Source organism: Herpailurus yagouaroundi, unplaced genomic scaffold (assembly GCF_014898765.1).
Source record: "Herpailurus yagouaroundi ecotype Mexico unplaced genomic scaffold, PumYag 308, whole genome shotgun sequence".
Taxonomy (NCBI): Eukaryota; Metazoa; Chordata; class Mammalia; order Carnivora; family Felidae; genus Herpailurus; species Herpailurus yagouaroundi.
The window spans coordinates 2,081,978-2,108,303 of NW_024412525.1; the positions used below are offsets into that span (position 1 = coordinate 2,081,978).

Here is a 26,326-nt window from a genome sequence, read left to right on the forward strand (position 1 = left end):
GAGGGAAAGAAAGAAAGAAAGAAAGAAAGAAAGAGAAAGAAAGAAAGAGAAAAAGAAAGAAAGAAAGAAAGAAGAAAGAAAGAAAGAAAGAAAGAAAGAAAGAAAGAAAGAAGGAAAGAAAGAAAGAAAGAAAAGGAGAAAGAAAGAAAGGGAGAAAGAAAGAAAGGGAGAAAGAAAGAAAGGGAGAAAGAAAGAAAGAAAGAAATCCCACAGTGGAAGCCCAACTAGAAAGTTCTCAGGGATCTGCTTAGTCTAATGGCATCCTCAAGGGGATCCCACACCAAGGACTCAGGGGACTCTGTGGAGGATGGAGCAGTGTAGACTGCCAAATGGGAGGGACTATAGCCCTGGGCAAGCCCTTTCCCTGTGATGAAAGGGCATGATGCCCAGCTTGGGGCCATGACTACATACGGCTCGCTGGTCAGCTACGCTCAATGTTCATTGAAGGGTAAATGGGTGAAAAATGGTTTTGTGCCTAGTTCATAAAGAATTCACAGTGTGGGAGCATGATTTGGTTCAAGACGGGGCTCAACTCTTTGGAAGTGTCTGGATTACATTGCTCTCCTTCTCTTCCTATCCTGCCTCTCCCCAGAATATGCATACCATTCCCGAAGGCATGGGCACTGGAGGAAGCAGGACTTTTGTCTAGAACCATTAAGTATGGTTCTCCAACCAGCAGATGGAGAAAGGTGTAAAAGACCTGAGAAGCCAACCACCACTTCACATACAACAAGGCCAGGGGGCAGCAAGGGGAAATGTCTCCCTTCAAGAAGTGCAGGGACTCCGTGGCAGGACTGGTTGAATTTCTAGAACTCTCCACCAGGGTTCCCTGGTCCCACCTGCCTGGCTCTGCCATCACATTTCCTGAGGCCTGTCTAGAGACCAACTGCCTCCAATTCTGCGCCCAGGGACACCTCATAGGACTTCAGCCATCCCTATGCACGCTGGTTGCAGAAGCCTGCCCACTGGGGCAGGTGTCACTGTGGCACAGCCTCTGCTCATCGGGCTCCAAGGAGCCACCTGCCCAGAGCTAGGAGGTCACCATCAGGCATGCCAGGTCCCTCCCTTCTGAGGATGCAGCACTCACTTGGACATCTTCCTGCGTTTTTTCTCCTCAGCTTTGGCCTTCTGGGCAGAAGTCAGGCTCTCTGCCTCAGCCAGGTTGTCCACAGCGATGGCCAGGAAGACATTGAGCAGGATATCTGAGGGTGTCCAGCTAAGGAGTCTTGGGTTGTGGATGAAAGGGAAACCTGGGGGGCCGGAGTCTCACCCTGACCGTGGGTTGGCACAACAACCCTGCTTCCTTGGTGGGGTGTTGGAGTTCTTCTTGCCAGTAACCCCATGGGATGGCATGGGCCCAAGGGCACAGACAAGCATCCCCAGGGGAGCCTGACTGCAGAGGGTGCCCACGATGGGCCTTGAGTACCGTCCATTTCCTGCCCAGGACTGATCCCAGCTCTCTCGGGGGGCTTTGTGGGGCACCCGTGAGGCGCTGTAACTGAGAGTCGTGTGCTCAGTGCACATAAGCTCAAGGACCACTGGTTCCCTCCCTCCCCGCTACTCATAATATCAAATTCCACGGCGCCAGCACCAGAACCCCGGGCACTGCCGGCTCTGTCTGCCCCGTCCACCTCGCCCTCCCCACTGCCCATCTCGTTCTCCGTCTGCCCGCTCCCTGGTTCCTCCCTGCCTGCCTCCGAACCTGTGGAGGAGGCTGCCCACCAACGTCACGGCCCCTCCACCAGACCTGTTCTTGCTCCTGCCTTGTTCCAGGCTCACCAGCCTCTCTGGGATGAAATCCTCTCACCTGTAACCAGTCACCTCTGTGGTCCTTCCCCTTTCCTGGTGGAAGGAATTATCCTACAGCTCGACCTGCACTTGCCATATGCTACATCCCATCCCCCTGCCCCCTCCATGAGCCTGGGAGCTCCCCTCCAGCCAGAGGGCCCGGTGCCTGGCAAGTGGGTAGCCTTGACCCGCATTGTAAGCCCCCGCCCGTCCCAACCCTCTCCCTCCGCTCTTTTCTGTGCCCTGCTCCCAAGGGGATACAATTGCCACAGACAAAAAGGATGATGAAATAAATGCACACGAGCACCCCAGGGTAGGACGGCCCGCCGTAGGCCATGATCCCGTTGTACATCACAGAATTCCAGTCTTCACCTGTTAGGACCTAGAGGGACAGAGAGCACTGGGGTAGAGGGACGCGGATGGACTTGAGAGTCTTCTGTCGGGAAGTTGCCCAAAGGCCCCCTCCAACTCTGTCCGTTCCCCTAAACCTTTCCTCTCTTCATTCACGGCCAGGACGAAAGGTCCCTGCTCTTCTGGCCTCTCTCCCAGAGGTCAAAAGTGGGCCAAGGAGTTTGGCCGTGGGGTCGCCACATCCCTGTGCTCTGTCCCTACTGCCCAGGCCTACCTGTACTACACCCACCCATGCCTCCTGGCATTCCAGCCTCCCGAAACAGTGTGAAATGTCAAGTGTCTTCTAAGGCATGATACCGGACCAGCCCTCGGGTGAATGGAAGAAAGAGAGGGTGACGTCATCTTTAAGAGCAACTGATTGCGATACTCCGACCTCCCCACTGGTACCAACGAGGTGATGTTCCTCATGAGTGCTGGCTCCGACACAGGGGAGTGATGTGGGTAGCGCGTGAGAGAGAAAGCAGACCCTGGGACTCCATTCGTTTGGTATCAGTGATCCTACAATGGCCCAGCGCTCCGCTTGGCACGGGGGACACAGACAAATAGGACAAGCTGGGCACAGCTCCTAGCCTCGGGAGGGTGAGGGAGGCTCACAGTAGAGAGAAGACAGGGGGTGAGGGGGCCCACAGGGGGTGAGGGGGCCCGCAGAGGGACCTTGAACTCAAACCAGCAGATCGCAGAAGGCTTCCTGGAGGAGGTGATGCCCACACCGATCCCCAAGGACAAGAAGTGGGATTCAGCACCTGCGGCACGGCCTACCTGGAAGACGCTGATGAGGGCCTGCGGGAAGTTGTCAAAGTTGCTGCGCCGCACCTCCGTGTCCTCGAAGTCGTACCTGCCCCCGAAGAGCTGCATGCCCAGCAGGGCGAAGATGACGATGAAGAGGAAAAGCAGCAGCAGCAGGGAGGCGATGGAGCGGATGGAGTTGAGCAGGGATGCCACCAGGTTGCTCAGCGACGTCCAGTACCTGAAGGCAGACGGTCACCGGTGGAGACGAGCGGCGCCCCCCCCCCCCCCGCCCCGTGCCCCGTCCCCCCCGGAGGTGCCCCCGCCAGCCCCGCGCTCACTTGGTGATCTTGAAGATCCGCAGTAGGCGGATGCAGCGCAGCACGGAGATGCCCAGGGGCGTCATGGCACCTGACTCCACCAGCAGCAGCTCCAGGATGCCGCTGCACACCACGAAGCAGTCGAAGCGGTTGAAGATGGACATGAAGTACTGGCGCAGGCCCAGCCCGCACATCTTCAGCAGCATCTCGACGGTGAAAAGGGCCAGCAGCACGCGGTTGGCAACGTCTGCGGGGTGGGCGGCCGGGCCTCAGCGCCCCTCTTGCCCGCCCCCTGCCGCGGGGACTTTGCCTTGGCCACGCCCCCCATCCGGGACCCTCCCCCCTCACTCGCTTCCAAAGCACCGTCCCTGTTCTGCTCCCCAACCTCCCAGCCCAGGAGAACCCGGGGAATGTTTGCCCATCCGAGGAACGCCGAGGCAGACGCCCGAGAAGCGCAACCGGTCCGTGTTTTCACAAAACCGAATCCTGTTGCTTTTGATTTCACTCAAGTTAATGGGGCTCTGCCCCACTCTGCTTACCGTACACATCCCTTCTCCTGCGGGAGGAGGGGTCCCCCCACCTTGCCAGAGCCGGCCCGTCCACCTAGGCTTTGCCCCCTGACCCCCACCTGGCGAAACCCATCTCTTTTCTCTCCCGTGTGCTTCACTTCTCCTTTCAAGTGGATTCTCCCATCCCCGTTTTAAAAAACGCAGAAGTCTCTCCCATTTCTCTCTCAGGGGCACGACTTTCAGGTCACCAAATCCAATGGGTGGTTTAACCTGCAATTTTCCTGAGCTCCTGGAAGCCCGGGGCACGGTTGACCAGCCTGGCTTTTTTTCAAATATTCTCTTTCCTTAGCTTCTGTGACACCATATCCTTCTGGATTTCTTCTACTTCGCCTGCTTCTCCCAAGCCTCCTCTGCAGATGCAATTCTTTACCTAATCACTGAATGCTGACCTTGAGCTCTACATTTAGTATATACCATCCTCTGGTGACCTGGTGATGTCTTCTAAGGCCATAGCTTCTATTGTCATCCCTGCCAGTGACGCCCAGATTTTAATTCTTGCACTCTTAGCTTGGGATCCCTACATCCTGTGGGAGATGCCCGAGCATCTCCCCCCCTGTAATCCTTCCCTTGCTATCTTACAGTTGCTTCTACTGTTGCCCTCCCTATATGGACTTGGCATTACTCATTAGCATCTGTCTTCTCCTCTGGCCAAGTAAGTTTCCTGGAAGGCAAGAACAGCATATTGATTCTCTCTGCATCCTGGGTTCTTTCTCTGTGCCTTACCTATGTAGTATGCACGCAATAAATAGTTGGTGAAAGATTGCTGTTTGGGGAGTAGAATTCGAACCCGGATGTTTGCAGTTTCAGATTGCCGGTAATCCTCATGTTCGGTGTCTGAAATTGTAATAATTTAACCAGACACCTGGGTGCACGGTTGGAGGCTTTCCAGTGAGCTGCTGTTACTGCCCCCAGTAATGCCAGGAGGAAAAATACTACCAGCCTATAATTTCCAGAAAACAATGTCAATATCTGCTTGACGTCTTCTGCAAAACCTGAGGTGCTACCGGCTGGCTTTGGCCACCGGCCACATCTGTCCCCTTCCTGGCTTCACTCTGTTCTGTCTCACCTTGCAAATGGGTCAACCAGAGAGGCTGGTTGTGGTGCTCTGAGGCGATAGACAGGGTGTTGAGGGCAACGACCAGGATCACCAGCCAATAGAAGACTCTGGACTTGATCACATCGTGGCACTTCCAGCGAAAGATGCGGTTCCACTGCCTCCAGTGGCGGCTGGGAGAGGAGAAAGAGGAGGACGGAGTCAAAGAGCTGCTTGACTCCAAGCTCCCTCCTTCCTGCGGTTGCTTTGGGCCAGACCGCAGCCGTACTTAGCCTGATCGCCCACTCTCTGGCCACACGGGAGACGCTCAGGGCAAGAACTGCAGAGGCAGACTGATTTAAAATCTTGCCTCTTACTAGCGAAGCTCTTCCTCTTTTCAAAGGAGAATAATAACGATGCCAGCCTCAGAGGGGATTAGAGATTATGCGAGTACAATGCTTAGTTGGCACTGTGCCCAGTATCCTATAGGGGCTCCACATACGTTAATTTCAGCTAGAGCACACTGGGAGGCCTCACTTTGCTCGTTATAAAAGCAAATTCTGTAACAGATGAATCATATCTGGTGTTGGTGAGGGTGTGGAAAGGGCACTGTCACAGCCACGGCAACCGCTTCGGAGAACCATTTGGCAGCGCCGAGCAAGCTTTTCAAATCTACATACTCTTCGACCCAGCAATTCCGTTTCTAGGAATCGGCCCAGCAGAAATGTTCATACTGAGGGACAACTGTTCCTGTGGCGCATTTGTGTTGTCAAAAATTGCAAAGGTTAAATATCTTAGGGTATATTCATACTGTGAAATACTTCACATCCAAAGACATACCAAATGAAGGTGTGTGGACCATCAAGCCACAAAGACACAGAGGAAACTTAATTGCCCATCGCTAAGTGAAAGAAGCCAGTCTAAAAGTCCTACGTACTGTACGATTCTAACTATGTGACGTTCTGGAAAAGGCAGAGCTATGGAGACAGTAAAAAGATCAGTGGTTAGTGGCTGGGGGGGGGGGTCGGTGGGGGACCGATGAGTACAGAGGACTTTTAGGGCAGTGAAGATACCGTGTATGATTTTATAATGATGGATGGGTCCCTGTCATTTCATATTTGCCCAAGCCCACGGGATGAAGGCACGGCACCAAGAGTGAGCCCTAGAGTAAACCAGGTGCATCAGGTGTAACAACTGTCCCATTCTGGTGGGGGCTGGTGATGAGTGAGCTGGGCCCGTGTGGTGGCGGGGGAATATGAGACAACTCTGTGCCTTCTGCTCAATTTGCCGTGAACCTTAAAAAAATTAAAGTCTTAAAAACACCAAGATGGGTGTGTATGTATGAAGCTGCCCTAAATAGACGATTTTAAGTTAAAAGTGTTCATAGATGCTATGTGTATCATATTCATTTATTTATCAAATATTTGGCAGTACGTAGTCTATGTTGGGCACTGTTCTGGGTTCTGTTGGGACAGTAGTTAACGCAAAGACCCCTGTCATGTAAAAAGGCAAGCAAAACAAAAAACCTGGCATGTGTGTGTGTGTGTGTGTGTGTGTGTGTGTGTGTGTAAGAGAGATAAAAGCATAGCAAAGGTCTTGGAGGGATAGCCATCTGTTACCATGGTTACCTCTTTGCAGGGCAGTGGGACCTTCATCTTTTCTTTGATGTATTTCTCTACCACTGGGCTTTCAAAATCACGGTTATGTATGGATTTGTAAAAGGAAGCAGCCAACCAAACAAATACATCTTCCTCTTGAGACAAAGGCACTTGAGCCTGGAGTGTCCCCCTGTCTCCAGATCCCTGGCCGGCCAGCCTCCTGCCTGCAAAGCTCTCCATGCCACCTCTTTGCAACGCACACCTTCCCTCTTCCCGAGCAGAGGTTTCCGGGACTAATTAGCCCACCGACTCCACTCTCATCAGAGGGCAGCAGCCAAATCCTCTCCTTGCCTCCTGGCAGGCTCCCAGCCCCTTCCCTGTGTGCTGTATAAGCAGGTGATCTGCTGAGTGCCCTCTGATGGCGCTGAGGGATGGGGCATGTGACTCTAAAGCTAGTAAGTGGGTTCTAACAGTACATGGGGAACAGCACATGGGTTCTAACTCCATGTCTCGGGGAGTTCTGAGTCTGGGAAGACCCTGGGGAGAAGGGCAGATACTTACACAAACTGGATGATTTTGTTCAAGCCCTCGATTTCATACAGGCTCTCTGTGTCGGAGCCTCCTTCATCCAGAGACAGCTTCCCTGGGAACGAGAGAGAAAAGGTGGGCCAGTCTTTGGGGCCCCTCCGGGCTGGACACACCTAGGCCGGGCACACCTGGAAAAGGGGCCATTGTCTGGAGGCACCTAGTGGGCCTGGATGGCTCTGTGTTTTCCTGAGCCGCCTGAGGAAGAGCCCACACTTGCAGGGGAGGGGCGGCTGTGGGCAGGCAGCATGGCACTCTGTACTTCAGGAGGAGCCCCGGGCACACCCGGATGCCATCCTTTCGAGCTGTAAGGCTTAAGGTGGGTCACTCACCCTCTAAGGGCCTGAGTTTTCTCACCTGCAAAATGGCAACAGTCTACCTGCTGGAAGGGCGACGTGACGCAGTGCCGTCTCTGGGAGTCGACCGCGAGGGGCCGCTCAGGGGCGGGGAGGGCATGCTGACTATGCCTTTGGGCCCGAACCTTCTCTCAAGTCCTCGACGTCCATGACCTCCCCCTGCGTGATCCAGCTCATGTAGCCCCGGAGGTCCTCTTCCAGCTGCTGCTTCTCCCGGAGCTTTTGGAAGGTTCCCCTGGACTTGGCCTTCTCCCGCTCCTTAGTGAATTCCCTGAAGGAACAGAGAGATGGGGAAGGGCGGAGAAAAAAGAGAGGGTGTGGAGAAGGATTGGGCTTCCCAAGGACAGAGAGAGCATGTTCTGTGGCTGGATGCGCCCCTGCCTTCGGGCCCAGGGTGTCACCTAGGGTCCAGGTGCCCTTCCAGGTGACAGAGGGGCAGCTCCTCTCGTGCCCCCTCACCATCCACACCCTCAGGAGCACCTTGGAGCGCCCAGCCTGCCTTTCTCATTGCCTTCTTCTCATCTCGTCTGGTATTTTATCCTCCCTCGTCTTGGGGTTGCCTTGGACACTAGGGGTTAATGACATGACCATTTCCCTAACAGAATCAGCCACGGATCCTCAAATTTTCCAAGCTTCCCTGACCCTTGAAGCTACCTTAGGAATTTAGTTCTGCTTACAGACCTAAGGTCTGGAGGAAATTCCCCTGAGTCTAGAAGAAACCAGGTGGCCACACTGGAAGGAAAGGACCGTAGGGTCAGCAAAGGATCTTCAGACCAGCAGAGACAACCCACTAAGCAGGGTGGAGAGAGAGGGAGGAGAGAGGGAGATGCAGGCACAGTCATTGGCTTGTCACCTCAGCGCCTCAGCCCTCAGCACCATCCCCAGGGACAGGGCCTGGGCAGGGGGGCTCTGACCCTTTCCTGCTGTGGATCCTTTGGTAGTTCCAGGAAAACTGAGGCTACCTCCTCAGGATAATGTTGCAAAATGCACAAAATAAAACCATCTCATTACAAAGGAGTCGATTGTATCGCAATATAGTTATGGACATATAAAGAAATTGTGATAAGTACACATATGCTTCTTTGTTAGCTCATTCCCTAGCAAAGCCGAGTTGTAGATCTAACAACTCTCTCATAGTTTCAAAGTAGTAATGCGTGTTGTGTGGGTTCTATTGGGACAAGTCACAGGGAGCGCTAAATACCACTGTGGCGCACTGTCTCCATGCCTAGTGAAAGGAGACGCTAGATTTCAATCCGAGCTAGCAGAAAAGAAAGACAAGTTTTTCTCATTCATGTTCACAGACCCCCTGAGTTCTTTCTACAGAGTGCTTGGAGGGAAGCTTCTGGGGTGGGGTGATGGCCATGGGGAAGGGGGCTGATGGTCACTTCTAGATTCTCCACTGTGGCTGCCTTGGAGCCGTTGCAGAGAGAACAGCTCTCATTAATAATGACCATTAGTAGTTAGTGCTCATTATGTGCTGGACTCTGTTCTAAGGACTTTCTATGTATTAACTCATTTAATGCTCCCAGCACCCCTATGGGATTATTCCCATTTGACAGATGAGGCACAGAGAGGTTAGGTGACGAGGCAAAGGTCACACAGTCACCAAGCAGTAGTGTAAAGATTTAAACTTGGACAGTCTAGCCCCAGTCTGTGTGCTTCACTGAAGGCCACACAGACTCCTAACATGAAGCATCAGCTCCTGCACATCCAGGGGCAGGAGGCTGGGATCTCGGGGGCTTCACCCAGAGGGAGTGCAGGTGTAGAGGGACAGAAGAAGAAAGGATGCGAGAAGGCTTGGGGAGAAGGGAGAAAAATGAAAAATCGAGGGGCTCCTACCTGTATCTTCTTTTTAAAAAAATTTTTTTTAAACGTTTTATTTATTTTTGAGACAGAGAGAGACAGAGCATGAACGAGGGAGGGGCAGAGAGAGAGGGAGACACAGAATCCGAAACAGGCTCCAGGCTCTGAGCTGTCAGCACAGAACCCGACGCGGGGCTTGAACTCACGGACCGCGAGATCGTGACCTGGCTGAAGTCGGACGCTTAACCGACTGTGCCACCCAGGCGCCCCCTACCTGTATCTTCTACACCTCCTTTGCTAACCCGGGAGTGTGCTCTTGGCAAAAGGGGAGCCAGGGGTAAGCGGAGGTTCTAATCCACATCTTCCTGCCCTGCTTCTCCCCTTCCTCCTCCTCCTCCTCCTCCCACACCTCTTCCTCCTTTACTGCCTACTCTCTTTCTCCCTCTTGCTCTTTTCCTGCTGTCCCCATCCCACCCCCAACCTCTCTGCCCCTTCTCCCTTCCACCCTCCATCCTTCTCCTTTCCTTTTCTTCCCTCTCCCTGCAGCTGCTTGTGAACTTCCTTACCCGCTCAGGACACCCAGCACCAGGTTGAGAATGAAGAAGGATCCCAGCAGAATGAGGGTGACAAAATAGATCCAGGGCCACTCGTTCCCGATGGCATCATTGACCTGGTCCAGACAAAAGCATGAGTCCCATTCACTGACCTGAGAGGGCTTAGGTCCCCTTCTGGACTCAATGCTCCACCTGACCCTGGGGACAAGGAGAGAGGCCATCTGGGCCCAGTGAGAGGACCGTCCTCGCCCAAAGATCTAGGACCTGGAATTAGAAGGACATCTCAAAAGTAGCCTTGCTGGCTGTCCACTTGGCCAGACAAGTCCGACACATTTCTTCCCCCAGCCATTCACCTCCCTGGCTCAACTCTTTCATTTACTTTTTTTTTTTTTAATTGTTTTTGAGTGTTTATTTATTTTTGTGAGAGAGAGAGAGAGAGACAGTGTGAGCAGGGGAGGAGCAGAGAGAAAGGGAGACACAGAATCTGAATCAGGCTTCAGGCTCCCAGCTGTCAGCACAGAGCCCGATGCAGGGCTCGAACTCACAAATCGTGAGATCATGACCAAAGCTGAAGTCAGATGCTTAACCATCGGAGCCACCCAGGCACCCCTGGGCTCAACTCTCTCATATACTCTCTCTCCAGTTGGTTTCCTTACAGCCAAGATTTTTCAAAGTAGAAGAAACACTAAAAAGTCTCGGCGTGAGCTTGGCCAGCTCTTTCATAAACAAGCTCTGTGACCCTAGACAAGTCACCTAACATCTCTGAGCATTATCCCATCTGTCCATGGGGATAATGATATACGCTTGCCCCTCACAGACCCGTAATAGAGGTGAAATAACACGTGACAGTCCTTTGACATGTTTGATAACTCGCTCCCAAAATATGAGCTGACGAGAACTACCCATACTAATCCTTTATGTTTGCAAAGCATCTGACTGTTTGACAATCTTTTCCCCAACAGGCAGTATCATGTTGTGGTTACGTGTCCTGGGATCAGAGCCCGAGGGATTAGAGTTTGCTCACCAGCGCCATAACTGTGGGCAAGTTACTGGACCTCCTTGAGCCTCAGTTTCCTCATCTGTAAAGTGGGAACCATGCCTTCCATTGTTGGAAGATTAATTAAGAAATGCAACCTAGCTCCTGATAACACCAAATAAATAATATACTCCAACAAGAAAACTTATATAGCATTGACCACATTACTGTTGTAATTCAGTTAATCTTCCTGGTAGTAACCATCAGAACTACCCTATGATGTAGGCAGTGTTTTTATTTTATAGACAAGGAAACTCATATCTAAAAATATTTATATGGGAAAGCAGTCTTGCCCTGGGGCAAAAAAAAAAAAAAAAAAAAAAGACTCAAAGGGTCCTTTATCCCTCAAGAAATCTGAGATTCTAGGTCACAGGAATGAGTCGCTCACAGCCAGGCTTAGGGAAAAGTTAGAAGTTGAGACCAGAACCCATGGAGCTCCTGGTTTCCATTCCTCTCCCACCTCTTAGGTTCTGCACAGACAGGTTGTGCCTTGGGGATTGTCCAAAGGATGGTGGGACACACACCTGGGGACAGGAAGGGGGCCATGCACCCCGTGTAGGTTTCCCAGGGAGGGGTAAGAAGCAGCCGCGGACACTGGAGTCAGTGACTGTCGAGCCCCTCCCCCTCCCTGACGAGCCTGCGGATGAAGGCAGAAGGTTCTGCAGGCACAGGGCCAGACCCACCCAGTAGAGGACATCGGTCCACCCCTCCATGGTGATGCACTGGTACACGGTGAGCATGGAGAAGCCAAAGTTGTCAAAGTGCGTGATGCCGTGGTTGGGCCCCGGCCAGCCGCCCCGACACTCGCTGCCGTTGATGGTGCACGGGCGTCCCGAGCCCGTCCTGGCGCAGGGTGAGGGCTTCTCATTCTCTACCGTGGCCACGATATCTGGGGGTGGAAGGCAGCATGAGCATCAGATGAGAGGAGCAGGTGGACAGGAATGAGAGAAGGTAGTTTGCAATCGTTGAGCAATAGGTCTAAAACACCCTCAGCTGAAAACACAAAGGACTGCGCCCCCTGGAGCATATGGCGATGGAGGAGGAGGCTGCTTGGGACGGGCGGCCCAGCCGTGGATGTCTACAGGCAGCAGTGGTCATATCTTAGGCCCCAGGGCCTCATCAGAGGGCCTGCTTCGAGGATTACTTTCCTATGAGGACGTAACCTACGTAGCAGGTGTAATGTGAATGCCAGGTATATCCACAGAGCTTTAAAACAGGAGGCAGCTATCCCACTGGGGCGGAGGTGAGGGGCGAGGTCACACGTGTTCTGACTCAAGAGTTCCTTCTGGGAGATGACATGGAGATACCCCAATGGTACTGAGATGAGCTGCACAAGACACGACGCTTCAGGGGTGCGGGTCTACAGGCATTCCCAGCAGTCCCCGCTGTGTCCCTGGATGGTGCTCTTATTATCTCTAAAATCCTTCAGTTTGGATTCCATCCTGGATCCCTTCTTATCGGGGGATGTTTTAGTCCTCTATTGTGTTCAGAGATTAAAATTAGCTCATCAGAGTTGGAATGCCCTACCTTACCCGTATTTACCATGTTGCCTCCATCTTCTGGAGAAGGGAGAGGAGAACACCAATAGTTCTGGGCTCTGAGTGGGTCCCTGACCCCTCAAGGCAAGGAGGGCCCATCCCAGAAAGGTTTTTGAGCACGGCTGGCCAGCACTGGTCAAGAACGCATGAGAACACTGGATGAGACCACCAAATTTGGTCTGAAGGTTGTGATAGAAAGTCTCCTCCTCTCCGTCTGGATAACGCGTATCACAGGACATAGACTGTTACAGGAACAGGACGAGGCTTCACTAGGAGGGGACTAGGAGTGAAACCACTGAAAGCTCTATGAGAGCTCACTGTTTTGGGTTGGGCTTGGACCTTGCGTTGCCCGTCCCCTTGTCAGTGGGCCTGGGGAAGTAAGGCGTCTCCCAAGACACTGCAGGTATTGTAGTCTTGGCCATCCTGGGTTACTCTGGTGAGTTAGGTTCTGGGCTTTCGGTGGGAGGGGTTCTCCTAACAGAAGTCACCTCTTCCTCATGCCATCACCAATTCCTGTCGACCCTGGTAGAATCAACCCTCCAACCAAGACAGATCGATACCTGCCATCTCGGCAGCAATGAGTCTCAGAGAACAGGGTGGGACCCACACCCTTTCAGGGCCCCCACTCGGTCACAATTATTTTTATAATAATGCCAAGACATTATTTCATCTCCTGATCCTTCAACAAACGCAGGGTGGAGTTTTCTAGAGACTACATGACGTGTGATTTCACAACAGACTGAGCACAGAGGTAGCTGTGGGTATCCAGCAGATTCTATTAAGCCAGGCATTAAAGAGATTTAGACAAAAAGTAAGACAGTACTATTCTTGCGTTAAATGTTTTGGGTTTGGGAAAATACAGTAATTTTTTAATAAAATAAATTATTTATGTTCATAATGGCCTTATTAGTGTCCTTTTAAAATGAATTAATAAATTAATATTGTGACTTTTTTTCCCAGTTTTCGTATCTAATGCCATAAATGTCAATCAATAAAACCCATACCAACAAAAGCTCTTTGGGGTCCTTAATAATTTTTAAGAGTGCCAAGAGTCCTGAGGCAAACAGTTTGAGAACTACTGGCTTAGAAGGCTGGGGTCAGGCTCGGCTGGGCCTCAAGACGTATTATCTCTGAGAACCCTACAAATAACCCTTCGGCTCCTGGGTGCTTTCTTGAGATCCCCTTTCAAACACTGCTCTGTGGGTCCCGGCTCTGAGGGCCTGCTCAGACTAAAGCTAAAATGACGGCTGTAAAGAAAAGTACAAGTGGAAGTTTGGGCTTGTCCTGACCTGCAGCTCAAGCCACAGCAGGCTCAGAAAGCCCAAAGATACCACATTTATTTATTTGGGGTGGGAGTGCTCCATTCAGAGCAAGCTGTGGCCTGGGCCCCTGTCCACGTGCCTCCATCACTGACCCTGGCAGACCTGTGCTTCCTTCAAGGGAGACTTTGTCCAAGAGAGAACCATTCCTCAGGTCAACAGGTGTGGAAAGCAATGACCTTCTCCACGGCTGAGGTGGCTGTCCCTTTTGAGTTGTCTTAGGACTACGGCCACCACTGCCACCACCACCCCAACCCCGCCCCAGCGCCCTGGGAGCTCACCTGTCCCAATGAAGTAGCAGGTCTTGTGCATTTTGCCCTTGAAGAGCTCCAGCCCGATGATGGCATAGATGATGACCATAAAGAGGACAAGCAGGGCGATGTGGAACAGGGGAAGCATGGCCTTGAAGATGGAGTTGAGGACCACCTGCAGGCCTGCAGAGGGCGAGCAGGGAGGAGAAAGGAGGAGTCACTTCCCCTCTTGGTCTCCTGGCCCTCCCACTCTCTATGTCCTGGGAAGCCTCTGGGTTGGAAGGGGACCCAGAACTGGGCCGGGGAAAGGGTTGGGGGAGGAGGAAGGGCATCTGCAGGAGCACCGGCACCCACTCGGCACCCCCGACACAAGCCGGAGGGGTCTGAGCACACGGAAGGCTCTCAGGGCCTTGACGTCCAGGCCAGCCCCTTTGCTGCTCATCGGGGCGGTGTTGCTTTGGATGACGTTAACCTGTTCCAGAATCACGGTGAAAACCCTAGAGGGGAGAAGAGGGAGAGAGGAGGGCTCAGTGGTCAGACAAGCGACTGGTCTGGGACCCTGTGTCTCATCTGTGCTCAAGGGGCCCGTGGACAGGCCTAGGGGACAGGAAGCAACTCTCATCAATCTCTAACTCGGGTTTGGTCATGCCGGTCTGGAAAATTTTATTAGAAGATTCTGAGGCCAAGTTCAGACTCTGCACAAAGAGGATTGGATCCATCTGAGATGTCCAATCTGGGCACCGAAGGGGGGTGTTGAGGGACACGTGCCACAGGCACTCACAGGCCGTGGCCTGGGAGCTGAGTGTACCCCGTGGAGGGGCTGAAGGTCACCAGTGGCGCTGCACTCGGTGGGGACCCAGAGGAGAGAAAGCCCAGAGCTGTGTCTCCCTGTGCAGCACTTTCTGACAATGCCCTCTTATTTCCTTTCCTGCTCATTTGCCCCTCCTCTCGATTCACTCGAATTCCCATTATCCTCTGAAGACCATCTCAAACCCTTCTTTATGAATCCTGCCTTTGACAAGGAACCCCCGGGACAAGTCGCTGAGTCCAACAATGGTGCGCTGTGTGCTATTGTTTTCCCACACTCTATTATTCTGTCATCATTTGTCTTGGCCTCCCCCCCAGGCTGGTTCATCAAGAGTAGAGGCCGAGTCACAGAATTCTGCCTTCCCCAGTGTGCCTAAAGCCGCATGGGATAATTAGTAAATCATCAACATCATGTTTATTGAGTCGAGGGGCTGCCTAATGGTTAAATACCAGGTTCTGGAGCCAAGATCGCCTTGGTGCGAATCTTGGCACAGCCACTGGCTAGCTATGCGACCTCGGGCAAGTTGCTTGACCTCTCTGAGCCTTAGCCTCCTTAAGTGGAAAAAATGAGATTGTTGAAAAAGCTAAATGAGATGTTACATGTAAAACACATAGTAAGTGCTTGATAAATGCTGCTGTTGTAATTAGGGGGTGGTTATTAAAAGGTATATTATGGACTGAATTGTGTACCCCTCAAATTCAGATGTTGAAGCCCCAACCCTCAGTACCCCAGACAGTGGCTGTATTTGGAGACCGGGCCTTTTTACTTTATTTTTTACATTTTTTAACATTTATTTATTTTTGAGAGACAGAGCACAAGCAGGGAAGGGGCAGAGAAAAAGGGAGACACAGCATCTGAAGTAGGCTCCAGGCTCTGGGCTGTCAGCACAAAGCCCGACTCAGGGCTTGAACCCACGAACCCATGAGATCATGACCTGAGCCGAAGTCAGATGCTTAACTGGCTGAGCCACTCAGGTGCCCTGACAAGGCCTCTTAAAAAAAAATTTTTTTTTTAATGTTTATTTATTATTGAGAGGCAGAGAGAGACAGAGCATGAGCAGGGGAGGGGCAGAGAGAGGAGGAGACACAGAATCCCAAACAGGCTCCAGGCTCTGAGCTGTTAGCACAGAGCCCGATGTGGGGCTCGAACCCACAAGCCACAAGATCACGACCTGAGGTGAAGTTGGGTGCCTAACCGACTGAGCCACCCAGGCGCCCCTGACAAGTTCTTTTTAAAGAGTGAAGTTAAATGAGGCTGTTAGGGTCGACCCTAATCCAATCTGGCTGGTGTCGTTAGAAGAGGAGGAAATTCGGACACACGAAGAGGCACCCGGGTGTCCACAGAGGAAGGACCACGTGGTCGCAGGGAGGAGGTGACCACCCACAATCCCAGGAGAGAGGCTGCAGGAAAAACCAAACCTGGGAACACCTTGACCTTGGCTTTCCAGCCTCCAGACCTGCGAGGAAATGAGTTTCTGTTGTTTAAGCCCCCCAGTCTGTGGGATTTGGTTATGGTCCCCCCGGGCAGACAAATACAGGTTTCTAAATATCCACCTCTGTGAGTCCAAATAACAGGTTCCCCATATACCCCATGTAGGTCCAGGGAATAAAGGCGGAGACATTTATAAATGTCCAGAAACTGCTGGCCATTGAAACCACACCCATCATTTCCCATTTTGTGTGAGGTGAAAAGAAGAAAGGAGCCCGTGGTGCCTCGCTGGGGGAGGGGCGGGACCTGCCAGGGCAGTGTGTCACTCTCGACAGGCAGGGGCCAGCCCCTAACAGAGGCTGCTCCATGGCAGGGCGTGCATGGTGCTGGGGGCCCCGCCTGCCTCTGGGATGCTGGTGGCGGCGGTGGGCACAGCGTCCTCAGAGAGCCCCTCTGACCTCAAACCCCACTCCCCACATGTGGGCCTCACCCCAGGAAGACGATGATGAAGTCTAGCACATTCCAGCCGCTGCGCAGGTAGGCATCCTGGTGGAACAGGAAGCCATAGGCAATGATCTTCATGGCGGCTTCGATTGAGAAGACGATGAGGAAGAAATACTCCAGTTTCTCCTGTGGAGGCAAACAGTCACACCACTCCTCTGTGTATTCTGGGTGTGCCCTTGATCCTTCCGTTCTCTTCTCCTCCAGGCACACTGTTCCTCAGACGTGCCTGCCCCAGGACATTTGCACTGGCTGTTCCCTCCGCCTGGAATTCCCACCCCCCACCCCCACCCCCACCTCACCACCACACATCCCCACATTGCCAGCTCCCTCCTTTCCTACAGGTCTTTACTCAAAAGTCATCCCTCAGCCAGGCCTTCCCTGGCCCCACAAGTACAACTGGAGTGACCTCTGACTTTTTCTGTTCCTCTTCTCTGCTTTAGTTTATCTCCTTAGCACTTATCCCTAGCTAAAAATACCATATATATTTTTATCTTGTTCGTTTTTCTGTCTCACCCACTTGAATGTAAACTCCATGAAGTATGTGGATTTTTGTTCATTTCTTTTATCACTCTACTTCCGTGGCCTAGAATTGGATGAATAAATGAATGGTCTGGGCAGCCCCCAAAGTGAAGGTCCCCAGGTGGTTTCTGGTTTGGGCATCTTTCTTCTCGCGCCGTCCTGAGGACCGACAGTGGGGCATGACTGCAGAGAGGGGGTGCATTTCTCAGGACCCCAGATGGCCCTCTCTGGCTGGTCGGGGGTCTCACCTTTAACCCATCTTTCTGTAACCTCCCCCTGCTCGTCCTACCAGCCCGCCCACACCAGCTGCCTTCGGGGAGCCCTCTGGAGCCCACAAACAGGATGATTCAGGGGGAGGGGAATCGGGCACACTGTGTCTGGAGGAGGGCCCGCAGGTACCAGGTAGGGGTGGGGTGGGGGTTTCAGCTCAGCCTCTGCCCTGCAGGAGGCCTTGCTGACCCTTCCACGTTCTGGCCCTGCAGCCCGATTCTCTGATTCTCTCAGCTACCCCGTCCTGGACCCAGTCACCCTTCCCCCACCTCTGGGCCCAGGAGAGCTATTTCTAACTGAGAAGGCAGCATCCCCTGTGCCAGGACTCCAGGCTGAAACTGCTCTCCTTGCAGCCATCTGAACCCTGGTTGGTGGCTTCCAAGAGCCCTGCACCCCACCCCACCCCCACCAACCTCCGCGGACAAGCCCAGTCTCCCGAGAGGGTGTCGCCCAGCCTGCAGGCAGGACGGAGCTACAGCACTACACAGCTCCGGGAGGGGTTGACTGCCCTCTGGAGCTGACCAACGAGGGTGTCTGTGCCCCAACCAGCTCCCTCCCTTACCATTAGTCACCAACACCCCCAGGAAAGCCGTCCCCCGGCCAGGGCCTCTCCATCAGCACACTCCGGAGGCATAACTCAGATTATGAATTCATAATATGAATTCTTTATTCTGGATGGAGCCAGATCAGGAAACGAGCCACCCCATTAGTGATTTGGAAGAGAATTTGTTTTTACTTCCAAGTAGTAGCTGTGGGAAGCAAGGGAAGAGGTTGCCAAATGGCCCGTTGACATGGATGCGGTCCGAGAAACCTCCCAGCTCGTCATTCGGAGAACATTCCCGAGAGCATAGTTTTCCCTTCTATATGGAGGGGGAAACTGAGGCACATGTGGACTGAGACTACTTTCCTTAACCTCACCCCTAGTTCCTCCCACTAGTTGTGATCCCAAAGCTTGCTTTTCCTTCCAGATAATGTATGGTTAAAATGCAAAACATACCATTCTACTAATGGGCCTATTTACAGGGATTGTGCCTAACTGAAGGTGAAACGGGAATCGTGGGGCACCTGGCTCCATGGGGAGATGCACAGGGCAGTCGGGGCACCTCCCCGCTGAGGTGGAGTGGGGGCAGCCATGGAAGGCCTCCTTGGAATGGGCTGGGTGCTTTCGTTCCTGGGCAGGGTCGGCTTCCGGGGAGTCAGGCTCACCAGTAAGGGAAAAGCATAGGGAGGAGAGTGAAGTCAAGTCAGCATTTTAAGTTTTAAGTTGCTGCAACCCCAGGCGCAAGACAGTTGAAGTGGGAGTGAGTGGAGGGAAAACAGGGCCCAAAATAGTTGTGGTGCTCAGAGGCTGGGCGGTCAGCCACGTCCACGGGAGCGCTGCCCACACCTGCCACTGCCTGTCCTACGGCCGCCAGACCCTGAGTGAGCTTGTCGAGGCCCGTAGGCCTCAGATGGGGTCACTCAGGTTCCACAGCCTGTTGGCTCCCAGGCCCATCTCTCCCCACCACACTCCCCTGACCCGATCGCGGGGCACCTGGAACTCTACGGATCTGCCATAGGAGCCCCGTGTGTGCACGTAACACGGGCCCTCGCCCAGGAGGACATGGGAGCAGGATATGTCCCTTCTTGAGTTTTGGGACAGTGTTGTCAATGCCACATTGGGTTGCCCCATGGCCCCGCCAGCCTGGGCTCAGTCTTTGACAGAGGAACAAGGGACATCCATTCCACAGATATTTATTCAATGTTGGACTGGAGGCAGCAGGCAAGACCCTGCTATCTCTCCCCAAGATCGAAGTTATCAACTTTCCCCCAAACATCCCAGTTCCCCTCAGCACCCCCTTCAGAGGCTGCCATCAGCAGGTGGGAGGCAGTAGGTATGTGGCGTAAAGGTTCCCATCAGCTCTGTTTCTTTGGACAAGTTCCTGACCTCTGTGACCCTCCGTTTCTTCATTGGTAAAGCTGAGATAACGACAACTAGCTACCTGAAAGAGTCATTCTGAGGAATAAGTGGCCTCCTGTAGGGAAGTGCCCACAACTTCCTGGCACATTCCAAATGCTCAGAAAGCCACAGCTTTTCTTATTAGATGCCTGGGCCCAGTTGTGAAGGTCTGATTTCTGCTGGCACCGTGTTCTACCAGTTTCCACAGAGCTGTTGTCTCAGGTCACTTCTGCGGGTAGCTCACCAGGAAGGACTTGGCTCTGTCCTACCTTCAATTCAACATGCTTAAAACTGATCTCCTCTTACTCCTGAACTTGCTCCCTTCCTCGATTGTCCCTGTCTCAGTCAATGACACCGAGCGGCCCAAGCTAGGAATCCAGGGTCTTTCCTGGCTCTTCCCATCACTCTTCCCTGGGCCGAGGGGCCTTGACTCTGTTCCCTGCTGTGTCACCTGCATCTAGAACAGTGCCCGCCACACCAGTGTTTGTGATCAAAGGAATGAGCCAGTGTCCTTACTGCGCTGCTTCTCAACGTACAGACTGGAGGCTGGTGCTGTCCACAAGCTGTTGCTATCAGTCTGAGACAAGCATAGGCAGTGAGAACAAGCATTTGGAAATTGTTGCAGCAATTCGCCACAACTTCCGAGCACATGGGTGGACCATAGCCTCAGGTGGGGCTTGACGAGTCTCAGAGGGCACAGCTGTGACGTGATCCCATGAAGTAGGACCACCTACCAGTCCGCAGTGGATTGCAAATTGAAAGAAGCGACCGGCCGATTTTTTTCCCCACATAGTTGTCTCCGAGCCTCTGCTCTGGAGCACATCGTACTTCCTGACGCATGGCAAGTGCCCAAGAAATGTTTGTTGAATGAATTAAAAAAGCAGTCAACAATCATCATCTCTCCTACGACGGAATTTAAAGGGAGGTTGTGATATTGCATTTATAACATGAAATGTATATTTCTTCTTCAAGGTCTTTGGCACAGAGCTCCTAAAACATTTGGAATCTCTTATGCGATGAGAGTTGACAAAGATGTCTTTGTTATGTTAACGGAGTAACGACTTGAGGAACTCACCTAAGGTTGGGGACGCATCACCAGAGGAACCAACCCTATCATTAAAAGGTTGGAACTTTCAGTCCAACCCCCTTAACCTCCCGGGAGGGGGAGGGGAAAGGAGTTAAAGGCTGAATCAATCACCAACGGCCAGTGATGTAATCAACTGTGCCTATCTAAAAAGCCCCATGAAAACCCAGAAGGACAGGTTCAGAGAGTTTCTGGGTTGGTGAACAATGGAGATGCGGGGAAGGAGAGTGGTGCATTCAGAAAGCATGGAAGTTTCATGCCCTTTTCCCCCATACCTTGAGGTCAAGGTGTGCACCTCTTCCATCTGGCTGTACCTGAGTTATACTCTTTTACAATGAACCAGTGATCTAGTAAGTAGAATGTTTCTCTGCATGAGCCACGCTAGCAAATTAATCAGACCCAAGGGGAAGGTCGTTGGAACCTGCCATCCACAGCCCGTCCGTCAGAAGCACAGATAACAACCCAAACTTGCTATGGGTATCTGAAGTTGGGGATGGTGGTGGCAATCTTGTAGGACCGAGCCCTTCATCTGTGACATCTGATGTTCTATCCAGGTAGACAGTGTGAGAACTTTTTTGAATTGTAGGTTCACCCGGCTGGTGTCAGAGTGTTGCCCAGTGGTGTGGGAAAAACTCCCCACGTACACACTGGAAATGGGTGCCGAATCAATACGGGTGCAGCCTCGGGATCTCTATTCCTGAGGAGGGACGCTACACCCCAGGCTCTGAGACCAGAGTAGGGGAGACAGCGCTGATCCCCTGACCCTCCTGACCTCACGGGAGGACCGTGAACCAGTCTGACTTTGCGAGACGAACTTTGTTGCCGGCTTCCTACAAGTGCCTTCACTGCCACAATCCCCTTCAAGAGAATTCTTGTCTCTCCACAGACAGACCTCTAACTGGGTTTCCCCGGAGCATGGACCCGACCACAGCCGTTGCACCTGTTCCTGGGGGCGTTGGAGCTGGCCACTCCCAAAGTCCTGGGCTGGAAAAGGCAGGGGTTAGACTGCAGTTCCCTCGCCCTCCTACTGCCTCTATTTCCAGTCTATCCTCCATCTATGAGGGGCAGCCAGTCCTGCCACGGAACTGCTCCCCCCACTGGCATGTGCTAGGCGTTGACGGAAGAGGGTGGGAGCTGGCCGGACCCTGTCTGGGACCACAGAAGCAACTGTTAGCATACCGTCTCCCTCCATATCCCTGCCCCAACACTGTAGCCTGCAGGAAGGCTGGACTGGACTCCAGTCTCCCGGGCCCCCTGCACCCCCCTTGGAGGGCTCAGAAAGAACCATAGCCTAGAGCAGGGCTGACAAAAGAGCCAGAGGCCTCCTGCCACTGCCGGGCCTCATCTCCTGTGCCTGAGTCTCCTTCCTGAGGCTCAACCCATGGTGATCCGTTAGGACACAAATCCTCCTGGTGGGAGGCCATTCATTCATAGTTGTTGTTAACTCTTTAAGGTACACTTGCTTCAAGGAGCCAAAGTGGGTTTGGCGGAGGGAGAGGGAACCCGGTGTGTGTGTAGGGAGCACAGGCTGGGTGAGGCGGGGCTCCGTGCGGGCATCCTCGCACATGCCTTCATGCCTGGGGGCCTCACAGTAAGTGTTCCCAGCAGGCTGGTGGGTGCTGCGGTTATGAGTTACTTTCATGACATTAATGATTGTTTTCCTCCTGGGTTCATCCCCTTTCTTGCTCCCTGAAGCAGACAGCAGTGCTGGGCCTCCTGCCCCAGGAGATGTTTGGGCCAGGGCCCCAGGGCTTTGTTTTCTAAGCCTGAACCCACCATGTGGAAAAAGGGGTTGAAGAGAGAGGGCTGACTCACAAGTGAAGCAGAGACTCACCCCAGGGCCGAGAGGCCCCAGTGGTAGATCTGGTCTGGGGTCTGCGTCCTCGTAGTGCCCTAAAGGTGTGGCAGGGTCTGCGAAGAGGCCCCAGGGAGCCCCAGGAAAGCAGGTCTCACCTTGCCAAGGATTTCTGCCCCTTAAACTTGTCATGGAGACAGTGGAGGGTGGACCTGAAGGGAACGTGGGACTGGAACAATAGGTCTCCCCCAGGGCGGACAGAGCACTGGTGACCCCAGGCCCTTAGCACTGCCTGAGACACAGGCCTGGCTCCAGGCCAGGGCAGGCAGGCCGACTAACCCTAACCCAAGAATAACTACAGGTGAAGCTCTCCCCATCCAGAGGGACACGGGCTCAGAATCCAGATTACAGTCGATTTCTAGGAAAAAGGATGACATTTCCTGAGCACCTTAGTTGTGGACGAAGGTTCAGTCCTGCTACGCTGTTTCTCCTACTTCCCAGATGAAGAGAGTTGGGCTCAGAGAGGGAAGCCGGGTGTCCGAGGCCCAAAGGGCTAGTCCCACCTGCTGGGACTGAGTCAACGGCTTTTCTGCTAAGCCAGCCTGGTGTCCGGTGGCCACACCATTCAAGGGGTATCCAGGGTCCTGGCATGTGTCTCCATGACCACCTCAGCCTCCAGGTTTGGAAAATGACCCATTGAGGAGTGAGGAACGTGGCTATATTTAGGCCGATGGAGTCTTACCCAACTAGATGTGATCTGAGTGGGTCTCTCCTGCCATCATACTTCCCCCCTCCCTTCCCACAGGGGAGAACCGGGCTCCCCCCCGGGTCTAGGGGGGTCAGACATGCCAGGGCTTTCTACCCTAGCAAGACCGTGGAGCTGAGGGTAGCAGGAGGAGCCGCACGCTTGTAGTGGAGGTGACGGAGGGGGGACGAGGGGAAAGCCCACCATGCGAGAGGGTGGGAGACCAGTACTGTCTCGGGTAATCATGATAATATTAGCTATTCGCTGAGGTTTATTAAGTACCCATGTATGTGCCAGGCTATATCCTAGCCACATACATACATTTCAATCTCACGGGAACCGTGCAAGGGAGGTACTCCTACCCTCATTTTACAGATAAGGAAACTGAAGCACAGAGAGGTTATGTGATTTCTCTGGGGTCACACAGCTGCTATGTGGCAGAGCCATAATGTGAATCCAGACAGGTTAATTCCAGGGTCAGTGGTCCCAACCACTAGGCCATGCTGGTCTCAGATCCTGCCTGCCCCTGCCTCCCCCGCCCCGGCCCAGGTCTGCCCTTGCCCCTTGGCTGTGGTCTGGGAGTGCTGGTCAGGCAGGGAAGGAAAAGAATGACAACTGAACAACTCCCGTGTTGTGTGGGACACGATGCCCTTGCCCTCATCAATGTAAGAGTTCTGAAAGGACCCATCGTGGTCCCTGGTGAGGTGACTGAGGCTCAGAGAGCTTAGGAAGCTGCCAGCCAAAGTCCAGGGTGGAGGCAGGTTTGTCTGACTTGAAACCTCACGTTCCCTATGACTCCCCCATAGGGTGCCCAAGTTTCCTTCAAAGCTTTCATTGTTCACTACTACCTCCCCGTCCTCAGCCCTGCCCTCATGTGAGGGGTGCAGACGAGGGGTGGGGAGTGCTAACGCCCCGGAAGGGGAGCAGAGTCCCTGCAGTGGGACAGGGCAGGCTCCGAGGTGAGGCTGAAAGGCAGGCTTTGATTGTACTTTGCCAGACCCTTGTACGGTGACCCAGGCTCGGTCACCGGTGCCCAACAGGTCCCGGATCTCTGAAGGGCAAGGCCAGAGCCGGGGTCCATCTGAGGCCGGAGCCTCCCCAGATGGTGCGTAGAGTGGGCTGCTGGCCGCAGGAGTTGGCGGGCACATTCCAAACCCTATAAAAAAACAACTGCCCTGCTTGCCAGAGGCTTAGGCTGCAGCCTTGTGCATAAGACCGCATGGCAACCGGAACCCCAGGAATGTACCAGGGGCCTGGCCGAGTCTGCTGACACGGGAGGGGTGGCCGGGGTGGGCGCAGTGCTCTCAAAGGTCCAGGGACAGGGAGGCCGGGGGTGCCGACGCCAGGGACAGGCTGAAAGGCCGAATCCCGCTGGCCTGGCCCTGTGCTGGGCAGCACCTAGGCCTACCCGACTGGTGCTACCAAAAATCATCCAGAACTTAGAAATCAGGCAAAGGGAGGTCACCGCGTCCTTGTAACGCCATGTTGGAGCATTTCATAACAGGCCTGGCCAAGGATTATTTAATTATCTAGGACAAAGTTTATCAGCCCCAGCCTTATTCATATTTCAAGCTGGATAACTCTTTTTTGGTGGGAGGGGGCCCTCCTGTGCTTTGCAGGATGCTTAGCAGCATCCCTGGCCTCTACTAGTAGATGCCAGTAGTGTGGGCACAGTCCCCACCAAACTGTCCCTCCTTTCCCTCGCCCTTGGAAACCATTGACCTGGTTCCCCTCTCACCGTTCTGTCCTGTAGAGCTGCAAATGATTTCTGCCTGCTAGAAAAGATAACCCCAGTAGGTTACTATTTTACTGCCCGGTGGACGTCAGCTAGCTTGATAACCAACCTGGCAATTTTATTCCATCATTTCTTTCTCCACTATCATATACTTCTGTTCCGCTAATTCTCTTTGAATCAGCTTTACCCTCCTGTTTGTTCTGAGGGGAACTAATCTTTAACGTGTGTTCCTTCTTTATTGTAATCAGTCACGTTTGCACTGTTTGAAAAGTCTCCTGGGACGCAGGATTGCTCTGTGGACGAAGTGAGATAATGTAGCGAGAGCAATCAGTTTCCAGTCTGTGCCCAGTAATTAGTAACTGTGACTCTTGTTGCTTTTCCACGTGGGTCCCCTCGGGCCGGTCAAGGTTGGAATGGTGACCCTCCCAAAGTCCCCTTTAACTCAGGCAGGGGGACCTCCTAGGATCAGCGTTGCTTCAGACCTCAGGGAGCAAGTGGGGCTTCAAGGGGCAGAGCTGGCTTTAGAAGGTCTTGGTTTGGGTTCAGGGTCTAGGGCCCTGCACTCTGGTCTTGGCTTCCAACTGCCCTTGGACATCTCGCTGCCCTTTTGCTGGCCCCAGTGGTGACTCTGTGTCTCTTCTCTCCTCCCGCTTCGCTGACAAGCAGTGCCCCTCTGTGACCCGCATCCCCAGGCTTTTACTCTCCAGGGAGAATTCCGGGACAGGGCTGTGTTAGACACAGGCTTCCCAAGCCTAAGGCAGGCTTCTCTCTTGGGCAAGAGGAGTTCAGCCCAGGTAGAGCCTCGGGCTGGATGCTCTGTGTGTCCATTCTGGCCTGGGCAGGCAACAGCTTCACAATCAGGAGAAAGCAGACTTATAGTGAGGGGCTGGGGGCTGCTCTCGTAGGACGCCTTCCTGTACCAGTCCCCAGGGGAGCAGGGATGATCATCATCCTCTGTCCTCCGCTGTCCAGAAGGCCACATCAAGATGCCCCACAAAGGGTACGGGCCCGCCCAGGTAGCCGGGTGGGTATGTGCACCCAGTCTCTGTGCCTCAGTTTATTCTTCTGTAAAAAGGAGAAAAGTAATACTACCTGCCTTGTGGGGCTGTTGTGGGCAATACATGAGATAATGCATATAAAGCATTAGAACAGAACCTGTACGATGCAAGTGTTCAACAAATACCAGATGTTGCTGTCTAGGAGGAGGAGGAGGAGGAGGAGGAGGAGGAGGAGGAGGAGGACAGTTTGCTGCAGGATGGGGTTGGGGGTGGCCAGGAAAGCCATTCAGATAAGCTGGATGTTTCAAGGAGTGAAAATGAAGCATTAAAGAGACATCAGGGACAGACAGTGGGTGGAGGAAAGGGGAATTTTTTTTTTATCTGAAATACTCCTTTGGTTATACCCTAGAACAACCCAAGGGTCTCTGGGATCAGGGCTTGGTGACTGGGGAGCCCACTCTGAGGCACAGTGGTGCCTCTTCTAGTAACTTCTCTGAAGTGTACGATGTCATCCCCATCTTACAAATGAGGGGACCTAGGGTGCAAAGAAGTTAAATAACATGTCCAAGATCACACAGCTAGTATATCAATGGTTCTGGACTAGAAAACATACG

The 26,326-nt window shown here is 53.2% G+C and overlaps 1 protein-coding gene across 3 annotated transcripts in view; it reads right to left on the minus strand.

Moving 5' to 3' along the window:
• The window catches only part of CACNA1S (calcium voltage-gated channel subunit alpha1 S), a 65,588-nt gene that overhangs the window by 32,804 nt on the left and 6,458 nt on the right, over nucleotides 1–26,326 (minus strand). For all 3 annotated transcript variants that reach the window (XM_040462345.1, XM_040462346.1, XM_040462347.1), the window contains exons 3-14: nucleotides 16,614–16,753; nucleotides 14,242–14,384; nucleotides 13,918–14,070; nucleotides 11,463–11,668; nucleotides 9,756–9,859; nucleotides 7,512–7,657; nucleotides 7,007–7,088; nucleotides 4,881–5,041; nucleotides 3,267–3,492; nucleotides 2,959–3,166; nucleotides 2,050–2,170; nucleotides 1,088–1,202 (exon numbers count right to left, since the gene is read on the minus strand). In XM_040462345.1, coding sequence (XP_040318279.1) covers nucleotides 1,088–1,202; nucleotides 2,050–2,170; nucleotides 2,959–3,166; nucleotides 3,267–3,492; nucleotides 4,881–5,041; nucleotides 7,007–7,088; nucleotides 7,512–7,657; nucleotides 9,756–9,859; nucleotides 11,463–11,668; nucleotides 13,918–14,070; nucleotides 14,242–14,384; nucleotides 16,614–16,753 — 1,805 coding nt within the window. The remainder of the gene's footprint in view (nucleotides 1–1,087; nucleotides 1,203–2,049; nucleotides 2,171–2,958; nucleotides 3,167–3,266; nucleotides 3,493–4,880; nucleotides 5,042–7,006; nucleotides 7,089–7,511; nucleotides 7,658–9,755; nucleotides 9,860–11,462; nucleotides 11,669–13,917; nucleotides 14,071–14,241; nucleotides 14,385–16,613; nucleotides 16,754–26,326) is intronic.